General features: G+C 54.4%; 8 protein-coding genes across 8 annotated transcripts; 6 read left to right on the top strand and 2 right to left on the bottom strand.

Annotated features, from left to right (window-relative positions):
* Positions 1–459: 459 nt before the first annotated feature.
* On the top strand, positions 460–1,191 carry COL26b_004928 (uncharacterized protein; the record flags this gene model as incomplete). Its single annotated transcript, XM_053177787.1, has 1 exon — positions 460–1,191. The coding sequence occupies one exon, from the start codon at positions 460–462 to the stop codon at positions 1,189–1,191; it is 732 nt and encodes a 243-aa protein (XP_053038309.1).
* A 188-nt stretch (positions 1,192–1,379) lies between these two features.
* On the bottom strand, positions 1,380–2,135 carry COL26b_004927 (uncharacterized protein; the record flags this gene model as incomplete). Its single annotated transcript, XM_053177786.1, has 2 exons — positions 1,380–1,410; positions 1,621–2,135. The coding sequence occupies 2 exons, from the start codon at positions 2,133–2,135 to the stop codon at positions 1,380–1,382; spliced, it is 546 nt and encodes a 181-aa protein (XP_053038308.1).
* Positions 2,136–3,193: 1,058 nt separating this feature from the next.
* Positions 3,194–4,214, top strand: COL26b_004926 (uncharacterized protein; the record flags this gene model as incomplete). The annotated part of the gene is made up of 3 exons (XM_053177785.1): positions 3,194–3,349; positions 3,424–3,673; positions 3,724–4,214. 3 exons carry the CDS (start codon positions 3,194–3,196, stop codon positions 4,212–4,214), a joined length of 897 nt encoding a protein of 298 aa, XP_053038307.1.
* Positions 4,215–6,535: 2,321 nt separating this feature from the next.
* COL26b_004925 (uncharacterized protein) lies at positions 6,536–7,361 on the top strand (the record flags this gene model as incomplete). Its single annotated transcript, XM_053177784.1, has 4 exons — positions 6,536–6,661; positions 6,749–6,773; positions 6,898–7,168; positions 7,223–7,361. 4 exons carry the CDS (start codon positions 6,536–6,538, stop codon positions 7,359–7,361), a joined length of 561 nt encoding a protein of 186 aa, XP_053038306.1.
* Positions 7,362–13,588: 6,227 nt separating this feature from the next.
* Positions 13,589–14,145, top strand: COL26b_004924 (uncharacterized protein; the record flags this gene model as incomplete). Its single annotated transcript, XM_053177783.1, has 2 exons — positions 13,589–13,752; positions 13,803–14,145. 2 exons carry the CDS (start codon positions 13,589–13,591, stop codon positions 14,143–14,145), a joined length of 507 nt encoding a protein of 168 aa, XP_053038305.1.
* Positions 14,146–14,357: 212 nt separating this feature from the next.
* On the top strand, positions 14,358–15,101 carry COL26b_004923 (uncharacterized protein; the record flags this gene model as incomplete). The annotated part of the gene is given in 2 exon segments (XM_053177782.1): positions 14,358–15,066; positions 15,085–15,101. The coding sequence occupies 2 exon segments, from the start codon at positions 14,358–14,360 to the stop codon at positions 15,099–15,101; spliced, it is 726 nt and encodes a 241-aa protein (XP_053038304.1).
* A 242-nt stretch (positions 15,102–15,343) lies between these two features.
* On the bottom strand, positions 15,344–17,627 carry COL26b_004922 (uncharacterized protein; the record flags this gene model as incomplete). Its single annotated transcript, XM_053177781.1, has 4 exons — positions 15,344–16,332; positions 16,806–16,887; positions 16,935–17,468; positions 17,532–17,627. The coding sequence occupies 4 exons, from the start codon at positions 17,625–17,627 to the stop codon at positions 15,344–15,346; spliced, it is 1,701 nt and encodes a 566-aa protein (XP_053038303.1).
* A 1,719-nt stretch (positions 17,628–19,346) lies between these two features.
* COL26b_004921 (uncharacterized protein) lies at positions 19,347–20,921 on the top strand (the record flags this gene model as incomplete). The annotated part of the gene is made up of 3 exons (XM_053177780.1): positions 19,347–19,409; positions 19,469–20,393; positions 20,449–20,921. 3 exons carry the CDS (start codon positions 19,347–19,349, stop codon positions 20,919–20,921), a joined length of 1,461 nt encoding a protein of 486 aa, XP_053038302.1.
* Between the last annotated feature and the right edge of the window lie 183 nt (positions 20,922–21,104).

Genomic DNA, 21,104 nt, shown 5'->3' with positions numbered 1-21,104 from the left:
CCCAAAAGCTCACCACCCGAGTGCCTTCTAGCTGTTTCGATGGTTGGACCGGCGGCCGGCCCTGATTGGGTGGGAGCGGCCGGGGTGGCTGGCCAGTGCGGGTGGCGGGGTTCAAGGCTGAGCACAGCTCTCCCTGCCAAAGCGAACCAACTGGGAAGTTACCCCTCACCCCCCTCACCTTGCCTTGAACCTATCTCTCACCTCGGTGTGCTGGACTGACATCTCGGTGAGCATGCAGTTTAGGCAGGTGTAAGGTGACCAGGGGACTTCGGACGACATGCGCCTTTCGTCTGCGACCGAGCGCAATGTCAGCACTACTGCGCCGCATACTGCATTCAGACGGGATTTGACGCGATGCGGTGTGTTTATAAGCAAGGCCAAGTATCCCATTTCCTCACAAACCACACTGCAAATCCTCAGCACTAACATCGTGACATCCTCACTTACACGCACCCCAAAATGGCCTCACCACCAAGCCCCGAGGTAACCCTCTACGACCTCGCCTGCACCAAAAACACCTGCTTCTCCCCCGCTGTGTGGCGCATCCGCCTCGTCCTCAACTACAAACGCATCCCCTACCGCACCGTCTTCCTCGAGTTCCCCGACATCGAGCCCACTCTCTCCGCCCTGAACATCCCGCCGTACTCCCAGGGCAAGCACAAGTACACCGTCCCCGCGATCCACCACCTCCCCTCAGACACCCACATCATGGACTCGCTTCCCATCGCAAAGTTCCTCGAAGAGACCTACCCTTCCCCGGCGCTGCCGCAGTCCACCCCGCGCGACGCCGAGATCATCGCCAAGCTGCGCGACGTCGCGGGCCCGATTGCCTTTGCGTCGGTGATGCCCCGCGAGCCGGGGATGCTCTCGCCCCGCGCGGCGGAGTACTTCCGCCAGAGCAGGGAGGCGGGGCTCGGGGGCAAGACGCTGGAGGATGTGCTGGCGGGAGAGGAGGGTGTGTGGGAGAAGGCGCAGGAGGGGCTGCGGGAGTTCGATGAATTGGTCAAGGAGGTCCGGGGCGGGAAGGCGTTTGTGGGCGGGGATGAACCGAGTTTGACGGACTTTTTTATTGCGGGAGGGTTGCAGTCGCTGAGGACGGTGGATGAGGGATTGTTTGAGAGGTATACCAAGTGGGAGAATCTCAAGGGGGTTTACGAGGCATGTGTGCCCTGGATGGACAAGAAGGATTAAAGTGGCTGGGGCCGGACGGTAAGTACTCTTGAGTATTAGAACATATTTTAGACTTATTCAAATTTTCTCAACCCAGTAGATCTTCTCGTCCTCAATCGTATTGTCTTGATGAGAATATTTGACATGAGTGCAGGTATGATATGCTACTCTCTTGCCTCGCGTTCTCTCGAACCCCCATCATCACCACCTCACTCCTCCTTCTTCGCCAACGCAACAACACTAAACTCCAAATTCCCATCCGCAAACCCAATAAACCGCTTCACCCCCCTCTCCAACGCCCCCTCGCTCAACATATCCTCCCCCTCCCCCAGCACCCCCCGATCCACGGGCCCATCGCTGCCCCCCTCCAGCTCCCACAAATGCCCATCCTTGCCCCTCACAAACGCAATAAAATGGTAGCCCGGCTTCTCCTCCGCCGGCGGCACATACGTATCCCCCCTTCTCGCCGCCTTCATATGCGCCTCCTCCAGCTCCTCGCTCTCATACAACACCGCCGCCCTCTCCTCCCAGCCCAACGGCTCCGCCTTCTCCAACAACCGATCCATCAGACTGCCCTTGCTTACGAACTCCCGCGCCTCCCCGTTGGCCACCGCATGAATCAGAGCGTAGAGTCCGCACGCGTTGCCGATCGTCTGGCGGAACCAAGTCACGGGCTCGCCGGGGCCGGAGCCGGCGTATGTGACCCCGTCGTGCGCGAGGCGGGTACCGTCCTGCGCGCGGACCTGGTGGTACATGGGCGAGGGGGTGATGAAGATGAGCGCGAGGGCGGGGCGGGGGATGAGGGACAAGAGAGCGGGTTCGTCGAGGGAGTAGACGTCGTAGAAGCCGAGCGAGGGGGAGATGCCGAGGTCGTGGATGAGCGGGGTGAAGACGTCCGGGTTGTTTTCGAGGGGGATGAAGGTCTTTTTGCCGCTGGGGCTGAAGTAGACTCCTTCGGCGGGCATGGTGGGTGATTTTGAGGTGGATGGTATTTTGATGGGTTCGTGGTGATTTGGTGGAATTGGTGCAGATGGCGATTTGCTTGTGGTTGTGAGAAGGAATAGCTCTGGATTAGGTTGCGTTGGCGGTGAGTTGAGGTGAGGTGCGTTTGACTTACAACAGGCAGGAAGGTGTACGCAAACCGTCCGGTGCCTGCCTGCTGTGTCGGGGCGCACTCTGATTCGTCCGTACCATCAGATTTGGCAATTCAAACGCAAAGCCCGACAATGCGACATGCTCGGTCTTGGATCTTGTGTTTCTCAGTTGGCGGCATCTGGCAGGCTTACAATGGAACATTGGGGGCAAGTGGTTGTTTATGCTCAAGAGCTACTAGTTTATCGGACGTCTTCACTGCTGCGGTTCATCAGTTATGGCCTGCGTTTTCTGCAGAGTATTCGCTCGAACCTTCCTTCGATCATCAAATTAGCCCTGAGAAAGATCACCACCTACTGTCTACCAGGAAATGAATGCTTGGGGTCCAGATGCAGATTGAAAAATCATCTTCACCGGGCAGACTCCCGTTAAAGGCCCACCGTCCCGGCCATCGAGCCAAGCTTCCATTGGACTTCCCCAGGCTTCCAGGGACGTCCCGAAGCTCTTCGGACATCGGCAGGTCTGCAAGGTCCGAAAGCCCCGGTCGACGTGCCATTGCTCCGTAATCATCAGGCCGCCCGTCCAATCGAAGCCGCCTCGGCTCCCCATCCCGTCGGATGTCATGATCCCACAGCGGCATTAGCGGGAGCTCCCCAGGTGAAACCGCGCCAGAGCTCCCTGCAAGTCACCCCAGCAATGGCTGCACGGGCCAATAAGGACATGCCTTTTAATCAGCCAACTTTCCTCTACCCCCCGACGGTTCCTCAGAAGCTCGCTGGAACACTGGAACAAGCTCCCGAAGACGTGCAGCTCTGCCTCCGTCACGCAACATCACTCCAAGGGACAAGGACGTCACCGAATCGTACCACTTTTGTCGCCGTATATCACCGCCCTCCCTCGCCGCACTCCGGGCCGTCTGGCATCCTTCAAAATGGCCGGATATCTCTTGCTTGTGATCCCAAGCATCCTCATGAGCTTGCTCTTGTCGAGATCGCCATTCATGATGACCACTACACCGCAGACGACGAAGCCATGGGCTGATGGGCCTATGAAGCTCATCCCCACGCCGCAATACGTAACCAAGAAGGTTAGCCACGGTCCCGGAGATTTGGATGCCATTGGCCCCACTGAAGAAGCTTCGACTGACAGAGCACTGAACAGACCGACCTCTTCACGACCGGTGCGACGCACATGTGCTTGCTGCACAACTCGATCCTCCGTGGATACAACTCCATCTACCACCAAGCCCCATTGATCCAGGAGGCCGACAAGGCAGACTTTGTGGGATACTCCCAGGCCTGGTTCAAGTTTGTCAAGTCCCACCACGATGACGAAGAGGAGTCTCTCTTCACCAAGGTCGAGGACCTGTTGAACGACAAGAATGTCTTTGCCGAAACGCACAAGGAGCATGGTACGTGTGGTGTTAGCAAGTGGCTAATGTTCCCACTGACAAAAAAAAAGAATCTTTCCTTGGTGGCCTCGCGGACTTCAACACCTACCTCTCGTCATTGTCCTCGCCCTCCGACTTCTCCGGCGCTAAGCTTCTCGACATCATGAAGGGCTTCCAGGAGCCGTTCGAGAACCACTTCCACAGCGAGATCAGCACCATCGCCGGCCTAGCGGAGCACCCGAATGCGCCGAAGGAGGGGACACCGGAGGCGGCGAACGCGAGCTTGACGTTCAAGACGTGGGGCAAGAGCACGGTGACCAAGGCCGGCACGGCGGATGTCGTCCCGTTCTTCCTGCTCAACCTGGACCGGACGGTGGAGGACGGGTTGTGGGCGAATTGGCCGCCCATGCCGGCGCCGATCAAGTGGGGACTCATCAATATCGCCGGCGCGTGGCATTGGGGTTGGTGGAAGTTTGCCAGCTGCGACGCGTCGGGACAGCCGAGGGAGCTGTACGCATTGCAGAATGCGTCGGCGGACGACAAGGCGAAGGCCGAGCTCTGAGGTGTTGTGAAGAAAATGGTTCGTGTTCAATCAAGGGTCGGCGTTGGCGGGAGTTCAGGACCTGGGGATCCATTACTTGTAAGAGAAATATTGCAGCGCGCAGAAAAGAGCCAGATTCTTCATTAAACTTGTCAGTCGGGATGTCTCGTCGAAAGGCCAGGATCCACGTCCGAGCTCGCCCGGGGAGAACGAACAGGGCGCTCGGCGGCGGTAGCACCACCCGGCAGCAGGCCGTACGATCGGCGGCGGGCGCGATGAGATGAGAAAGGGCGAAATTGACCCCGCGAAATTTGCCAGTTGGACGCTAGAAATCGAATATGCATCAATATGCATCAGGACCCTGTCTGCCATTTCCCCCCCACCGTTAGCTCGAACCTTGATCTCACCGATGTTCTTTTCATAGCCAGAGACATGCAGGACGCAGGCCAAGAGTGAACACGACGGATGGGCTGCGCTCGCTGAGGGATTGGCGGCGGCGATGGTGATGCCCAGCGATGAGGCGCCTACAAACGGAAGAGCTTCACGCGATAGAGAGGCGAGGCGAGCTGCAATCTAATGCGACGCAACCTCGACGGGAGACGCAGACCGCAGGCGCAGATGCACGGCGCCGGTGTGGTGGAATCCTCGTCTGGCCTCCCAATGGCCGAGAGACGCCGCTGAATGGGGCTCTGTACGGTGTTGTGTGGACGAGATCGGATGTCGACCCTCGTTGGTCTCGTCCAGCGATGCAAAAACATGTGAGGCCGCGTTGGAGCAGCGTTCGAGGCCGAGATCCTTCGCAAATGTTCTCAAAATCTGCCAGGGTCGACGGAAGGCGTCGTAGGCCTTCTTGACAGATTCCGTTCCAACAGACGAGACTCTCTCGGTACCCAACGACAGTCCTTCAACGAGCGCGATGGCAGCGAGTTACGAAAACCGACCGTGTCTCTGGTGACGTCCGACAAGCACAGCTCTCGTCGCACTCGGCAGACATCTCCGACGATGGGCGTACAGCGGGTTGGAGCTGAAAGTTCACCGCATTCTGGGACGTGGGTGAATCCGGGAAGGCTGTCTTGGCCGCGTGTTGCAGGGCATCTCGACCTTCTTTTTCGTGATGATCAGCCCGGCGCTGGCAAGGGCCAGATCCCTGAGAAGGGACATCGGGGGTGCATCGTGCGGTCCACCTGGTGGCCGCTCATCAGCACTACTGCGTTTGCGCCTGTTGCGAGTAAGTAATTCGACTGGCCTGGTCGTCTTGTCCATGCATTTGCAGGTGATTTGCAGCAACGAGATGGAACCTGGCCGTTGTACGAAGGTCGGTAAGAAGGTACAGGACGCATAGGCCAGCCGGGCCTACTAGCGGCGCTGGAGGGCTCAGCAGATGGCGGGAGCCAACGAGCGAGACATGGGGAGAAAATGAGGCCACTCGCACTGGCAAAAGTCAAGCTTGAGGTGAGGTGTCGTGCAGAAAGTCGAACGTGGGGTGGAGAGGCAACGCGATTGCTGCTGGGGGTGTTTTGGGGGCAAAGTCGAAAAGTGCAAACTGCAAACTGCATTTGGACATTTGGCTGGGCAGTAAACTTGCTCAAACGCTCTCAGGATGCGTGAGGCAGAAGGAGCGATAGCGCTTTCTGGCCTTGGCACCTGATCCCACCTGCGCCTTCCGGAACATACGATAACGCTGACGGCAGGAAGGTTCTCTCTCTCCAATGTTCCTTCCTCTCATGAATGTCGACTTTGATAAAGGAAGGAAGCAACGGAAAAACTCTTTCAAAAGGTTTGATTCGCTCATTCCGAGGCCATCGTTCTTTTCTTGCCCCCAACTTTGGCTAAACTTGGGTGTGGAGCCTCTCATCTGATAGCAGCCAGCCAGTCCCTTGAGTCAATCGCATGGTTCCATTTACACCGGTGGCCGCGATCTCAATCCCAGTCCCAGGCTGCCCCCGTACCTCCCCTACCCACCGAATCTTACATGCTCTTGCCAAGACCTGCATCCTTGGATCCTGGATGTCTTTCGGGAAGGAATCCAGCGCAAGTGGGGACGTACGAAGTCTGTCTCTGTCCCTTCGTCGGTCTTAGGAAAGAGGCTTGATGATCCCCTATGCACCTTGTGGTCTGCGTCCATTTAAACCCTTCTCGATCCGCCAGTTTTAGACCAGTTCGTCTTTTCTTCTCCGGTTCTCTATCACATCGATCCGACTGCAACAAGGCATACCCTGCTAGTATCGATCCGAGATCAAAGTCTCCGCTTTTTGGACGTTCATCTCTGATATTCGAGCATCTCAACAACACTCCAACATCGATTCAACCTTCCGCGACCACCGAGTCGACAGATCATCAAGATGGACGGCATGAGTATGGCTACCACCACAACCGCCATGTCGGCCACTGGCACCATGACTGGTATGGCTGCTGCCACTAGCACCAAGGCTGCCATGTCAATGGGTGGCGGTTCCTGCAAGATTTCTGTAAGTTGCTTGTCTCCGCTCAACACCATCATCAACCGACAACCACCATGTCCAAACATCATGACAACATACTAACTGATCCCATAGATGTTGTGGAACTGGCAGGTCCTGGGTGAGAAAACGAAATCATCCCGAAACTATGCCAAATTTTCACTAACGCGATACCACAGACGCCTGCTTTATAGCGCGATCGTGGCATATCACTTCGTACGGAATGTTTGCCGGTTCTTGCATAGGCGTTTTCCTTCTCACGATCTCCCTCGAAATGCTTCGCCGTGCCGTCAAGGAGTACGACAGATACCTGATCCGCAACCACCAGGCCCGCTACGCTGGCTCCGGTGCCGGTCCCAGTTCGGAGAGTGCCGGTGACAACGGAAAGGGACCGTCAACCTCCGTCACCGCAGCTGGTAACGCTAGTATCCCTCCCTTCCGACCGAACGTCCTCCAGCAGGCCATCAGGGCGCTGCTTCACATGGTCCAGTTCGCCGTTGCCTACTTCATCATGCTGTAAGTAGATTCCCAATGTCACCCTATCCTTCAACATCGCTGACATTCGCCTAGCCTCGCCATGTACTACAACGGTTACATAATCATCTGCATCTTCCTCGGATCCTACATCGGCTCTTTCATCTTCCAGTGGGAGACGCTCTACGATGGACCGACCTCTGCCGCCAAGGAGGCTACGGTTTGTTGCGGTTGAACATGCGCGATGGAAGCAAGGTGCTATCGATTGGGGGAAAGGGGACCCCCATACATGGAGTTGAATAATACTATACCCGGACAACTACGCGCTGTCCTGTTTGTTTCAATGCGTTAATTCAGGAACAACATTAATACCAAGAACCTCTCCCATTGCCAAAAGATGTCGATGCAATTTCGACGCTCCCTAGGCTTGAAATGTTATAAGTATGCTGCCTTCAGGGGTTACTCTGCCGCCGTTAAACCCTCGCGGACTTGTGACGCCGTTCTCACCTTTGGCCGTCAAACGCCGGGTTGGACAGAGTAGATGTAGTGAGAGAGCGATGAGCCACCACGTCATCCTCCGTCACCTCTATCCGTAGAGTATGCGTACACATATATTGGGAGTAGGAATGCGACTATCGCATAGTTCCCATAGGTGTATCTTAACACATTTGCACGGCCATCGTTACCATATAGGCTCATCCGTACGGTCGTTTCCCAGTCCAAAACACAAGACCGCTGTACTGCTGTGCCTTTCCAATGTGCGTAGGAGACTCGTTGCCTTCTACAAATTGCCGCTGCCATCCGCTTACTTCTTCGTTCATGGGCACCCAAACGCCTGGCTCCACTCCCAGGAGTTGATTATTTAGCACTACCTTCAATGCTACCCCGAGAAGCCCAACCTGCTTTGTAGGGCTTGGGGATAGTCTGGTATGAAAGCCTTTGAAGGGCTCGCGGCTAGCGACGTCATCCACATGAGTGAACCTGATGAATAAGACACGGAAGACGAGGGTGAAGAACGCGACGGATATTTTGACGAGGAACGGCCCCTTGGGAACATCTGTCACCACCTTCGCAGAAATCAAAACATCACGGTAGTTCATCGCCATAGAATGCGAGGCAACTCTGAACCGGATCATTTTATCTGGTGCTGTGAACCAACCAGATTACGTGTTCCTAATAGCTTTATAATTGTCATGACGGTCAAGCCTCATCTCGCCTGCCGCCTGCCCCCCACGACGGACGAGAACCTCTTTCAGGCAAAGGCTTGAAACTTCGCGACACATAAGTAGCGCGATTGGAGTCGCTGATACCCAGCCGGAACCGCAATTGACAGCCCACTTGAACCCGAGTTCTTTCGGACCACGCACCAAGTCAAGAACCCCGGGAAGAAGCGTTGGAGGCGCATTCGTCACGTCCCAGGGCCCCGCCAATATTCGTTCATCACCTTCGTCTTCGTCTGTCATCCCTTAGGTCTGCCGATTATTCTTTCCAAATGTACTGACAGCGGGCGCATCATTGGAAAGCGTAAGGTTCCGGTATGCCAATAAGAGATGCTGTGATGAACACTAATTTGCAGTCGAGGGAGTCAGCCCAGGCAAGGCAACAAATTACGGAACCAGTCATTCCTAGAGATGAATACCTGACGCAGTGACAGCCCGGGTGCCGCAAATATACACGTAATTCCACGCAGCGTCTTGCGGAGAGAGTGTCAAGTTCACAGCTAGGGAGGTAGCCTTACGTCTCAGTCTTTCTGGGGTATAAGGTTTTAGAATTATATATTACACTGTATTCTTCGGTTAGAGTTAGCTTCTGTTGCGCACAATTTACCCCTTTTACTCTTCACTGGGCTTCCTAGCATTTTATGCGAAATATCTATCTCAACTTTGATGGGCAGATGGTGAATGGGTGCCGTGGCCATGATGGTGCGTCGCTCTTTCTTAAATTGTTGAATGTCAAGGAGTCCTCACGTTCTCCCTCATATTTGGCTGTCTTTGCCGTCTTTCGCCTCCTCCTTGGTATACCTCATGTGCGTGCCTTCCCTGGGTTTGATGAAATTTAATGGCACACTGGTGTAAAGCTTCCAATCAGCGTCAACAATGCTGGAAATTACAATCCTAGCGGGTTTATATATTATGAAGATGTGCATAACAGTTGCATGACCCCGGGGCGAACTACATATGCCTGTTGCAAGCGGCGACATGCATGGCCTTAACAGGGTGTTAGCATTGCAAAAGATGAGAGTGTCCTGTTAACCTGAGACTAATGAAATCCGTGGACACTGGATATTTGAGAGAAAGTGACGAATAGACAGGATAAGGCAGAGATGAAGACCGGCGAGCGACGTCTCGCCGAGGGGTGATCACACCTCGGCATCTTCACGCCACGGTCCGGTCAGAAACTGCGCGAGTCTCAGATAGTTGTCTTCCCCACCTGTCTCATTTTCTGGCCCTGTGGATGAATCAAGATCTTTGGAGAAGTGATATTTATATAATTGACATGTTAGGTTGAATCAGCAGCACGTTACCCAAGCCCCATGCCGTCCACTACTGCGTAATTACTGTCTATGACGGACAACGGCCCCCGCCCAACTGACGTGGCGATGGCTAAGGGCACTCGCCATTTGTAACAGAAGCTCTAGCGGAGTCTAAATGTGTAACCCGTCCAGAGAAATGTCTGAGTGCTTGAGGTGAAATCTTTAGGTGACGCACTACTATGGACTTCTTTTGCGTCAATGTCTGCGGGTGCAGACAGGGACGGCTTCGCCGCACTCAGTGGCTTCGAGCATGTCCATTCATCCACTTCATCGCTTTCCGTCACTAGGCCTCCAGATCTTCCGAGTATGCATCCCTGTATACATCAAGGACGTATGTGTCGACGGGGAGTGTAAGAGTGTCGGCACGCTCTGGTGAGGGCCTGTGTTGGCTCCTTCACTGAGACACTCGGAAGAGCGGGATCCCCCGACAGTTTGGCACATGTGCTCGGTTCCCCCTTAAAGAACAAGTCTCTGTTTGTAGAAGGCGGGGTGCCTTTTATAACATGCAGCCAGAAGGGGATCGTTCATGTCTCTTGGAGAGGAGAGCGTGAGAGAGCTATATATTTCCCTGTCATCGCCGACGAGGATTAGTCTCGGCAATGGGAACCAGAACTCACACTCTGGATGATGCGGACATGAAAATGAGGGTACGTCACGGTCGGCATCGAGTTATAACGACGGTAGACTTCTCGCAAGTTGGCTATCGACCAAGTTTCGACTCTGCTCTTCCCCGTCCACTGAGCTGGCTTTCCGTCATGGTCCCTCGTGTATACAATTTGAGTTCAGGGTTTCTCCCAAGTCTCAACGCTGCATTATCGTCAAGCAAGTCGCTGGGCGGTGTGATCGAATCCTGATGACGGCCCCATCTCTTCGACAACCAACCGTATACCTATACATTGACCGTATCTTACCTCCTAAGATTTGCTTGGCCCCATTACTCATTTTATGCTGCTTGTCATGTTTTCAGCCAAACAGCTGCGTTACTAGCTGCGGGTTGGAAAGCGCCTCTGTAACACATAGATATGTATATGCTGGGCGAGCTTGCAGTGGTTTTAAATGTAGACCAACGAAATTACCTACGCAATATAACTGGTCATCAAAGGTACAACGAAATTTGGTTCACATGAGAGGCCACATAAGCTCTAAGCCATATTTCTCACCCGTGTTGCCTATTCCATCGCACCAGAAATACCAGCATGAAATCCGTTAAAATTCACCCCGGATGTCCGAACTCGACCAAGTTCAGCTCGTCTAATATGAGAAACGTCTCGCTCCAAGTACAGCTGAAGTAGCGCCAAATGCTCCAAACGCGCAGCATTGTCAAGCAGAGACTCGCCCCGGTGGTGCTTCTTGATGTTTTCAGAAATTTGTTTCAACTGGACTTCACCTGCAACCTGGTTGTTTGTTTGTTGGTGCCATTCAGAGTTGGCGGCGGTGCAGCCTCCGTTTTCTGTGTTCTTCAAGGCCGTGCTCCGTGTGGAGCCGGCGATCGGAGCAGGCGACTGAAAGTTGAAGACCGAAAGTCTCGGCCGCTCTACAGCGACGGCATGACGCATTTTGATTGGATGATGTTACAAAATTATTGTTCTGAGTTGCGCTAATTTATTTAGTATACAATGAGGTGGCTCATGCCGTTTTCCGAGAGATGAAGTTGGACACCACAACCAGACTTAGTGATTGGTAGTGTCAACGAATCCACCGGCCACTACCGCACAAATGTCACCCAAGCTGCTACAATCAATTCTCTTGTTAACTTAAGCTACGGAGACAGCATATAGATGCTTCTAAAATTTGAACTCTCTTAGTCAATCAACTGCAAGACCATTGCCGGTCGGCCCTGTTTCAAACGCGGGAATGATCTCCCTCGTAATGGGCAGCGAACAAGCTGTTAGCCGAATGCATTGTCAGACGGCCCGCATGAGAACTTACCGTCAGCCCAGGCTGACTGTCTCACCTTTTTCAGCGTCTCGCGTCTCTCAATTGTATTGGGATATGACATAAGAGGCTTTTGATAACCTCTCTGAGTATCGGGCCCATCCGCAATGTCTCTCGTGTATTAGTCTACGTTTTTTGGGGCAACTCCGTCCAACGCATCGAAGCCCGCGCCCGCAAATCGCTTGTGCTATCTGAGACTCATCATGAATGTAGGCGCAGCCGTTTGACGCATCATCATCTACAACGCGTCCGACACCATTCATATATAACCTCATCGACAAGACGCCTCGTACTTCGGCGCCAAGGCGGCTTCACTCGAACGGAGTTTTCGCTAAATCCCGATCACAGACCGCTGGGCGAAGGATTCCAGGGCGCTGCACCCCCTGCTCTACTGCTTATGGCAGGAATCTGCACTGGCGGGATTAGCGTGATTTTCGCCTGCACAGCCGTGTGGGCAGGGATCGGAGTTTTGCCCAGCCTCTGAAAACTCCGGTCCAACGTCAGCGTGGTGGCAGTAAAAAGAGTGATACGAAGTATTCTTACCTCAGCCTGTTAAGCTTAAGTGTTTCTTACATTCGAAGCTCGGTGTCTTTGCGGTAGGTAGGCTTCTTTATTAGACGTCTCAATCTCACTTCCTTTCGCCACAAGCTTCACGCGTGGATCAACGGGGAATCGAAGCCAGACGGGAATTTGAAAAGCTTCCGTTTCATAGCGCCCGTTCTTCATTAGAGGCCTGAAGTGTTTCTCCTCCCAAGACTCCAAAGAAGGACCAGATGTCGGCGGCTTCATCTCCAGAGCGATCAACGGGGTCTACTCCGGATCGCCCCCGGGTGCCGTCGGTAGCCAGATGGGGTGCCGCTTGCGCTCCGTGTGCAACGGCGAAAGCAAAGTGTCTCCGGTCGAACAGCAAACCTGGGTCGAAGTGTGATAGGTATGTTCAAGTTCCATCTCAGTGCTAGCATCTCGAACGGTCAGTTCGCTGCGAAGGGAACGGACATTTGCCGAGAACCCCTGGTCCGGAGTCACTTGCCGCTCCAAGCCGGAAGCCCCGTGTGAAGCCACAATAGGAGAAGATGCCAGTTTGGGACAGCTATGCATTTATGATAGGATGGCCTTGAGGGCCTCTGGTCGCTCCATGGGACAGTTCACTGAGGTGCTGGTGCCATTTGGCGCCTTAGCAGGTGCGATAGGTTGTACAAAAACTGTACAGAACAGGTACACAAGCCACGGAAGAAGAGGCAGAGCAAGCCCTCGTAAGTCGAACCCTTGAAGCATCTTATTAAACCCTCGCTCCTGAAATGTTGGGCGTCCCAATCAGTTTTCCGATGTCAGAGTGAGCTGCTAAATGATCGAGTCCATTATATTGCTAACACAGATATGACAGTAAAACGAAGCAGCTTGAAGAGCGCCTGAACCGCCTCGTAACCTCCTTGAGAGTAACAGGCAATGTCTCTGGCCTCCCCAAACACCCCGAAGGAGATTTACCTAGACGTTCCATTGTGGTACCGAACCACGAAACCACACTACCGCCCGGCCACCCGGACTTTTTGACACAATGCCGCTCATCCCCTTGGCAGCCATCCAGCAACATCGATGTCGGCCCTGTTCAGATACCTGAGGTATACAACTGCTTCGTGCCACCAACATGCATATGCCGCGCTGAACCAGGCGAGGCCCCTGGTCCTCCCGATACAGACGACAACCTGCTTGCCATCTACAGGGGCGAGATGGCGCCTCACTTCCCGTTTGTGATCATACCCACAGGAGTGACAGCAAGCACGCTCAATGCAACACGACCTTTTCTAATGGCGTCTATTCGCATGGTCGCATCTATTCGGAGTCCAAGGTCGATGCGCGGGCAGATGTATCGTCTCCTCACCTATATTGCTGACCACATGGTCCTGAGGTGTGAGAGATCGATGGATCTTCTGCTGGGTCTAGTTGTCATCCTTGGGTGGTTCCACCACCATTGTATTGCGCATGCTCAGTTCGACATGCTCGTCTCACAAGCAGCTTGTCTTCTTGGAGAGTTGGGTTTGAAGCGTGGCCCTAGCCTGACAGAGCGGACGAGACTTATCGTCATGCGGCCTTGCGAGCTGAAGCAGCGGACGAACGAAGAGAGGAGACTGCTTTTGGCGGTGTGGTACCTCAGCTCATCGTAAGTCTCTGAATTTTCACTTGCTAGTCAGGATTATTAACCATTTGCAGCGTCTCCTTAGACGTCCAGCAAATCGACCCCATGAGGTTCTCGGCATATATGGAGCAATGCTTGCGCGAACTTGACGAAGCCATGGAGTTCGAGTCAGACATTCACGTCATCTATATTGTCAGAGTTCAGCGCTTAGCAGAGAGAATATCCCAGATTCGGGCAAACGAAGACTGGGATGGGGGCTTGGGACTTCCAAAGGCCCCGATCTCAGCTTATGCATCCAGCTTCCAGGCCGAGCTGGACAAGCTTGTAGACAATATGCCTTCGATTCTGGAAGATAAATGCAAGCATTCTAAGCCACTACATGCAGACTGTTACGCTAACCAACTTCAGATTTCCTAAAAGTCCAAATGGCCACTGCACGGCTCCGGCTGTACGAGCCACCAAAGATCGACGCCGAACTCCTTGCCTCCCTCTCAAATTCCCTCAGGTCCCTCACTTCAGGTCACAACTCAGCTCTGGATATATTTTATCAGGCGAACGCTGCACTAAAAGCTTGGTTCGATTCATGGCTCGCGATTCCCATCTCTGCTTTTTACCCCTGCCCCCTCCCAATGGCGTTGCAGCTGATCTACGCCGTGGTGATGATTAGTCGCTGGGCGTGGCTCGCCGCCAGTAACAGCGAACCTTCAAGTCTTGCAACTGTTGCCGACCCGTCGAGTAATGATCCGAACGCAGCCCTGGCGGCGATGGAGGCAGCCATCAACCCCAACACTCCTGTCTCAATCTCTACGCCTTCGACATCATCTAAGTCGCCTTCGCAGGATCAGTCTGCACCGGAAAAAAACCTGCCTCGGGTCCTCGCTGAGCTGAGAGCCCAGCTCTCAAGACAGCCGGCGCTCTTGATCGACGTGGCGGATATCCTCAACAAAGTGGCTACCCAGCTGGAGGAGGTCGACGCTACCATGGCGGCGGTGTCTGCTGACTCTGGGCCGTGGAGGGGTAACATTTACACTCTGGGTGCGACAAAGGTCAGGATTGCACAGATCAGACAGAGGAGGTGGGCCGAAATTGTGTCCAAAGGCGAGGAGGAAGAGGATGAAGATGACGAGGGTGGCGAACAGGATGGAATGGGCGAAGTTGAGATGCAGGGGAACATACCGGCGAACTTTTCGACCATGGGAAATTGGGGATTTGATATGACTTGGGGACCTGATGTCTATGATATCGTCGACCCATCACTGTTCATGGATGGGATGGGCGGGGCGGTAGGAGACTGGGCAGGTGTTGGGTTTACAGGCATGGCATCGGCGGAGCAGCTGGGTGGGACGCATATTTCAGGGCAGAGATATGTGTGATACCGGTAGGAGATCTTCATCAAACCGAAAGATACATAGAATGCGGAGGACGTCGATTTTTTGCGGTCGTCGCCAAGAAACATAATATTATGGGGAGTCGTTCCCAACATCTCCAACCAACGCCTTTCACAATTATGATACATTGAGATAGCCAAAGCGAACTCCAACCAGCCAACATCGCGTTCCTTCGTCATCTTTACTAATCATTCCCCATGGAACGTCAAATCGTACAAAGCATATGCTTACCAACTCCCGTATCCCTCAGAACCAACAGAGATCCTCCTTGAATCAAACGAGTTGTCATCTTCCAGACCTCGTTGCCACGACACAAAATCATGATAGCCGTGTTCGCTCGGGTACCCCTTGGGAAGGTACTTCTCCGGGGGCCCACCAAACACCGTACCAACCGCTGTCTTCACAATCTGATCGACCGCATCAAACGCAAAAGCAACGCTCTCCCTCGCCAAGTCTCTGATCTGGTCGCCCCTGCTCCACCGCTTCTTGCGCTCATCCATCGTCATCTTCTGCCACCTGACCATATCGTCGTTGATCTCGATGTACATACGCTCCCACATGCCCACCTGCTCCTCGGGCAGCACGAGCTGGCGGTCGCCGTGCCGCAGGCGCCACGTCCACGTGTTCTTCGGCGCGTCGAGCGTCTTGAGGTCGGACTCCAGCGGCTGCTCGGCCTTGATGAACTTCTCCTCGGCGGAGTACTCTTGGTGGTCGCGCGGGTACTGCTCGTACACGGCGGTGACGGAGCCGGTGGTGGTCTTGTACTGGTCGATGACGTTCGGGTCGCGGCCCGGTCGGATGTTCTCCTCCTTGGGCGGGCTCTTCTCGAACATGAGCTGCCAGCCGCGGCCGGAGAGGGCTTTGCATTGCCACTCGCCCGAGTCGTCGACGCCGAGGCCGTGGTAGAGGTAGCGCACACGGACGGAGGGGTGGATGAGCTCGACTGTGTTGGTCAGAGCCTTGTCGCGGAGCTCGTCTCTGTATAAGCCGGGCTTGCGTGTGGAGCTCTCTGTCCATTGGTTCGTGACAGTTCGGTAGGGAAGGGTGACTGCGTTCCAAGCGGCATCGGGGAGTGTTGTCACGAGGCTGTCGGGGCTGGTGATCTTGCCGAGACCCCAGGGACGGGCGTCGCTCGGGGATGGGATGGTGCGGAAGATGCGCTTCATTTCCTGCTTGCTGAACTCGACGCCGATCGACGTGAGTTGATCCGCCATCCCTGAGAGATTTATCAGCTTATAATTCAACAACGGCGTACCTGGTGGATTTGACGAACATGCTAGTGCTATTTTTGAAATTTGCTGTGATTCAGAGCCTCCGCCGACGTTACTATGACATCCTGGGAACCAGACTTGGCGCAGCTGAGTGTTGTGGTTCTTCGGGCTCAAATTCCATAGACTTGGTGCGAATGCTGTTCTTGACTCGTCCAAAGCAAGGGCCTGGAAGGCGTGGTCTACGTTAGGATGGACATCAAGACTTGCAAATCGAAGCTGCTGCAAATGTTAGAACACACTCTTTTCACAATATACCCTTCCCGATATGGATGGTACCATACCTCTGAGGCACTGCCTTCCCAGAAGGACCACGGCATCCTTGGGATACCGAAACTTCCAACGGTGTCGAAAACGCCTGTCGCAATCGACTGTGTTAGCAGGACATCTGATATCATAAGGTAGAAACAGGAAGACTTACCAACTGCCTTCACTCTTCCTTCCACAGCTTCGAATGTTGTTTGGGCCTGCATGCTACTCCTCCTTGTGAGGCACATTTGATACTGTTCTTGTTAGTGAAGACCTTTTTGAAAGAGAAGTGGCTTCTTACCTCTGACAGCTGACCGCGATACGCTTTTGCCATCTTCCTGAACCTCATCTGGCCATTGTCCTTCTTCATTTGCGTCATCCTCTTGAACAGCTCCGCCTTTTCTCTCTCAAGCCGCTTCTTCAAAGCTTCCGGGTTGAGCCTCCTCTCATAGGTTGCATACAACTTGGCGAACTCCTCCCCGAGCTGTTTCTTCCGTTCATCAGACTCATACCCTCGGCCGTCGAGTTTCCTCTCAATCCTCTCCATCTTATCCATGAACTCCTTCTTGACTCTTTTCCCCAGCTGCTCGACAGTGAAGGCACGGAGATGCTTGCTCGAGTCGTACAGGAACTCGCTGGTCCATTCGTTGAACGACTGGTAGTCCTGGTAGATGTCTGCGAGATGGCGGAGGCCGGTGCGGTTGAGGAAGCCCAGGGAGCAGACCATGGAGGAGATGGAGCGGGCTGTGAATGCGCCCCGTGAGAATCCCAAAATGACGATCTCGTCGCCGGGGTTGTAGTTGTCGCAGATGAAGCGGTAGCAATCGACAATGTCCTGTTGGCAAACCGGGTTAGTCATATGATATGGAATATGTGCGATCATGAAGGGGCGATTTACTTGTCGAACTCCTAGACCGAGAAGACCTTCGAGGACGCTGGTCGTCTTTGACTCGTCGGTCCCGGGACCGCGGTGATAGTACACAACCTGCGGCATGCCGGTACAGCATTTGTGTGCTACAGCCGCAGACAATCGACTGATGTTCGTCGGTATAGCATTGCTGCCAATGTTTCTGGTACGCTTTCGTCAGTCGCTGGTTGAGAAGAAGTATGTTCCAGGTAGCATACGAGCTGTTCCACGCTCCATCGCAGCAGATAACAAGTCGCTTCCTATCAGGAAAGTTCTCTTCGTCGGACACTGCAGCATGATGGGCGCAGTCGATGAAGTTCTCCATCGTCGGACTGTCCATGTCGGCTGGATTCTCTCTCACCAGGCGGTGGTTTCTCGGACTTCGGGACAGGGGCTTTCAGGAAAGATTCCTTCCTGCGGCGAACGATGAGCGCGACATGGTGTTTATGTTTACCATGCCAGATTAAAAAAAAAAAAAAAAACACTCACACACGCTTATCAGTAGCTGTCTCAAAATGGCATAAACAGAGAAGAAGCTTGCATGTGAAAGTCGGCGCACGAGCTCCGCCAGATCGGCACGCCACTATCAAGGGGTTAAGCCACGTAGGGCTGGCTAAGGTCGGTTTGTTATTCACTGAAGAATGCGAGTTGGAATTGGATGTTAATGCATCGTCGAGATTGTGCGTGTTGTGTGTAATTTGAGGGAGCTGGTGGCTTCGCCGCACAGTCCGTGTTTTTGAGCCTCGAGGCCGGATCCGGTCTAAGGCGGTGGATGTGGTATCGACGGACTCATCGGACACGCTGTTCGAGAAGTTTGGATTTGGGGCTCGTGCATGTTCTAATTCTGTTCATTTTGTGGCTACGCGGAGCGCATGTGATGAAGGACCTAAGCCCAAAGAACTGCAAGTTTGAGCCGCTTGGAATCTGAGGTCATCTATCTTGGGCGCGGTCGTTGAGACATTGTCTCGATCGCGGCTAAACGCAGACTTGTGGTTCCCGGAATGGTATATTCTTCGAGCGAAAGCTGACGAAGCGAAAGGTTATCTACGAGCGATTCGACGGTGGGAATAATAGAATGGTCAGATAGCTTGGGTAAGAAGAAGACTAACTTCACATGGGTGTAGAGCGATGCGTACGTAGGAGGTGCGGGAACGCCGCCTCCTCTTCTCTAAATCGTGACTTGGAAGACTGCTTATGCAATCGTCCTGCCATCATTTCTCCTCACCCCATTTTAGAACCAACCGGAAAAAAAGCAAACATCGATATCAACCACCAAAACCATTGGTTCGCAGGTGTTTGCGTGAAGCAGTCGATCCAGGGTTCACGATGAGCGGTCAACCAACACCCCGGCCACATCTTCCGGCCTCGGTGACTCCCCGGCGCTTGTAGGGACCTCTTTGGTCACACATGCATCCGTCCAACAAAACAATCCGAATCTCGCAGCACACTGCCGCCTTTGATTCGCGAGATCTCACGCGCAAAGATCCACCGACGACACTACCGACATGCGGGACTACGGCACGGGACAGGGTGGTTGGGACGGCACGAAGTGCGGGTGTGAGGAGAAGCTTCCCCGCGTATGCGGGGTTTGGAGGAACTCGGCCGATGAAAAAGGGCGGCGGTTCAGTCGTCGCTTGTAGTTTTACGAAGGTTTTTCTGGTGAAGTAAGTTTGCCGGTGGGCGGAACAGATTCTTCCTGTGGCTTGAAAGTCAATTTTCAAAAGGCGATTTGTTGAGGGGAGTGCCCTGTTGCGAAGACTTGCCAAGGCCAACTGCATCACCATCATCAGCTACATCGACAACAAGATGGCGACGACGGGTGAGAAGGGCATAGGCCCTCGCGACATCGATTCGCCGACGATGAAAGAGGTACGACATCACAAACTTCATACACGATGAGAAGTGTCGCGCTGATGTGACGATGATAGGACATCGGACCCGCATCCCCCGTCTCCTGCTCCCGCGAAGAAGAAAGAGCTCTGCTATGGAAGCAAGACAAGCGCATCATCCCAATATGCGCCGGCATTTACTTCCTCTGCTTCCTCGACCGCTCCAACATCGGCAACGCCAAGATCCTCAACTCCTCCTCGGGCCACGACATGCAATCCGAGACACACATGTCCAACAGGGACTTCACCATCGCGCTGATGATCTTCCTCATCGCCTACGCCCTCTTCGAGGTCCCATCCAACATGCTGCTCAAGAAGCTGCGCCCCTCCCGCTGGCTGGCGTTCCTCATGTTCTCCTGGGGCGCCGTCACCATCGGCCTCGGCGGCGTCAAGACCGGCGCCGCCGTCACGGGCGTGCGCTTCTTGCTGGGCGTCTTCGAGGCCGGCCTGTTCCCGGGCCTGGTCTACTACCTCACGTTCTGGTACAAGCACGACGAGCGCAGCGTGCGGGTCGCCATGATTCTGGCCAGCGCGACACTGGCGGGTGCCTTTGGCGGCGCGATCGCGTACGGCATCGGGCACATGAACCAGGTCAACGGCATGTCGGGCTGGCGGTGGCTCTTCATCCTGGAAGGCATCCCGTCGTGTCTGTCGGCGTTCTTCGTGTGGTTCTTCCTGCCAGACTACCCTGAGAGCGCAGGCTGGCTCTCCGAACGCGAGAAGGACCTGGCGATTGAGCGGTTGTACCATGAAGGCAGCAAGAGCAGCCACAGTACCATGTCGTGGGAGGATGCGAAGGCGACGCTGACGGATTGGCGCCTCTATGGGCATTACGTGGTCTACTTCGCCATCTCGATCCCGTTCTCGTCGCTGTCGCTGTTCACGCCGTCAATCACCTCGGGGTTGGGATTCGTGGATCTGCAGGCGCAATTGATGACGGTCCCGCCGTATGCCGCAGCTTATGGTAACCTTCACATCAATCTCACAAATGGCCTCAAAAAGGTGCTGACATGTCGCAGTTGTCCAGATCCTCGTCGCATACTCCGCGGACCACTTCAACGCCCGCGGCGTGCACTCCGCAGCCCTTGCGCTGATCGGCGCGATCGGCTTCGTCGTCTCCGCCGTCCTCCCCCCGGACGCATACCACGCGCGCTACGGATGCCTCATCGTCGGCGCCTCGGGGGCTTTTGCATGCATCCCGCCGCTCCTGGGCTGGCTCACGTCCAACATCTTCAGCACGGCGTCGACGGGGCTCGCGATCGCGCTCAACGTCAGCTTCGGGGCGGGGCTCGGGCAGATCCCGGGCGTGTGGGTGTACAAGGCGGAGGAGAAGGCGATGGGGTACCCGACCGGACACTGGTCCAACGCGGCGCTGCTGTTTGTCGTCGTCGTCGGGTGTGCGGCGCTGCGAGTGTACTATGGACTGGCGAACAGGAAGCTGGCGAGAGAGGCGGAGAGGAATGGGACTCAGCCCAGGTTGTTCAAGTACTGAGACGGCGGAGGGCTTGTAACAGCATGATGGGATCAGATGATGCTGTTTTGAGGTTGTATGAGACAATTGAGTTTTCGAGGTTTCAGATGAAAGCATAGTTGTCTATGTGTCTAGTTGCTGTCCCACTCTGAGTGATGTTGATTAGAAATAATTCCACCATTCATTCACGCAGCGTCGTATGTA

Source organism: Colletotrichum chrysophilum, assembly GCF_026319265.1.
Source record: "Colletotrichum chrysophilum strain AFK26 chromosome Unknown scaffold_31, whole genome shotgun sequence".
Taxonomy (NCBI): domain Eukaryota; kingdom Fungi; phylum Ascomycota; class Sordariomycetes; order Glomerellales; family Glomerellaceae; genus Colletotrichum; species Colletotrichum chrysophilum.
The sequence above is the reverse complement of the archived record's forward strand: the minus strand, read 5'-3'. Positions and strand labels throughout refer to the sequence as shown.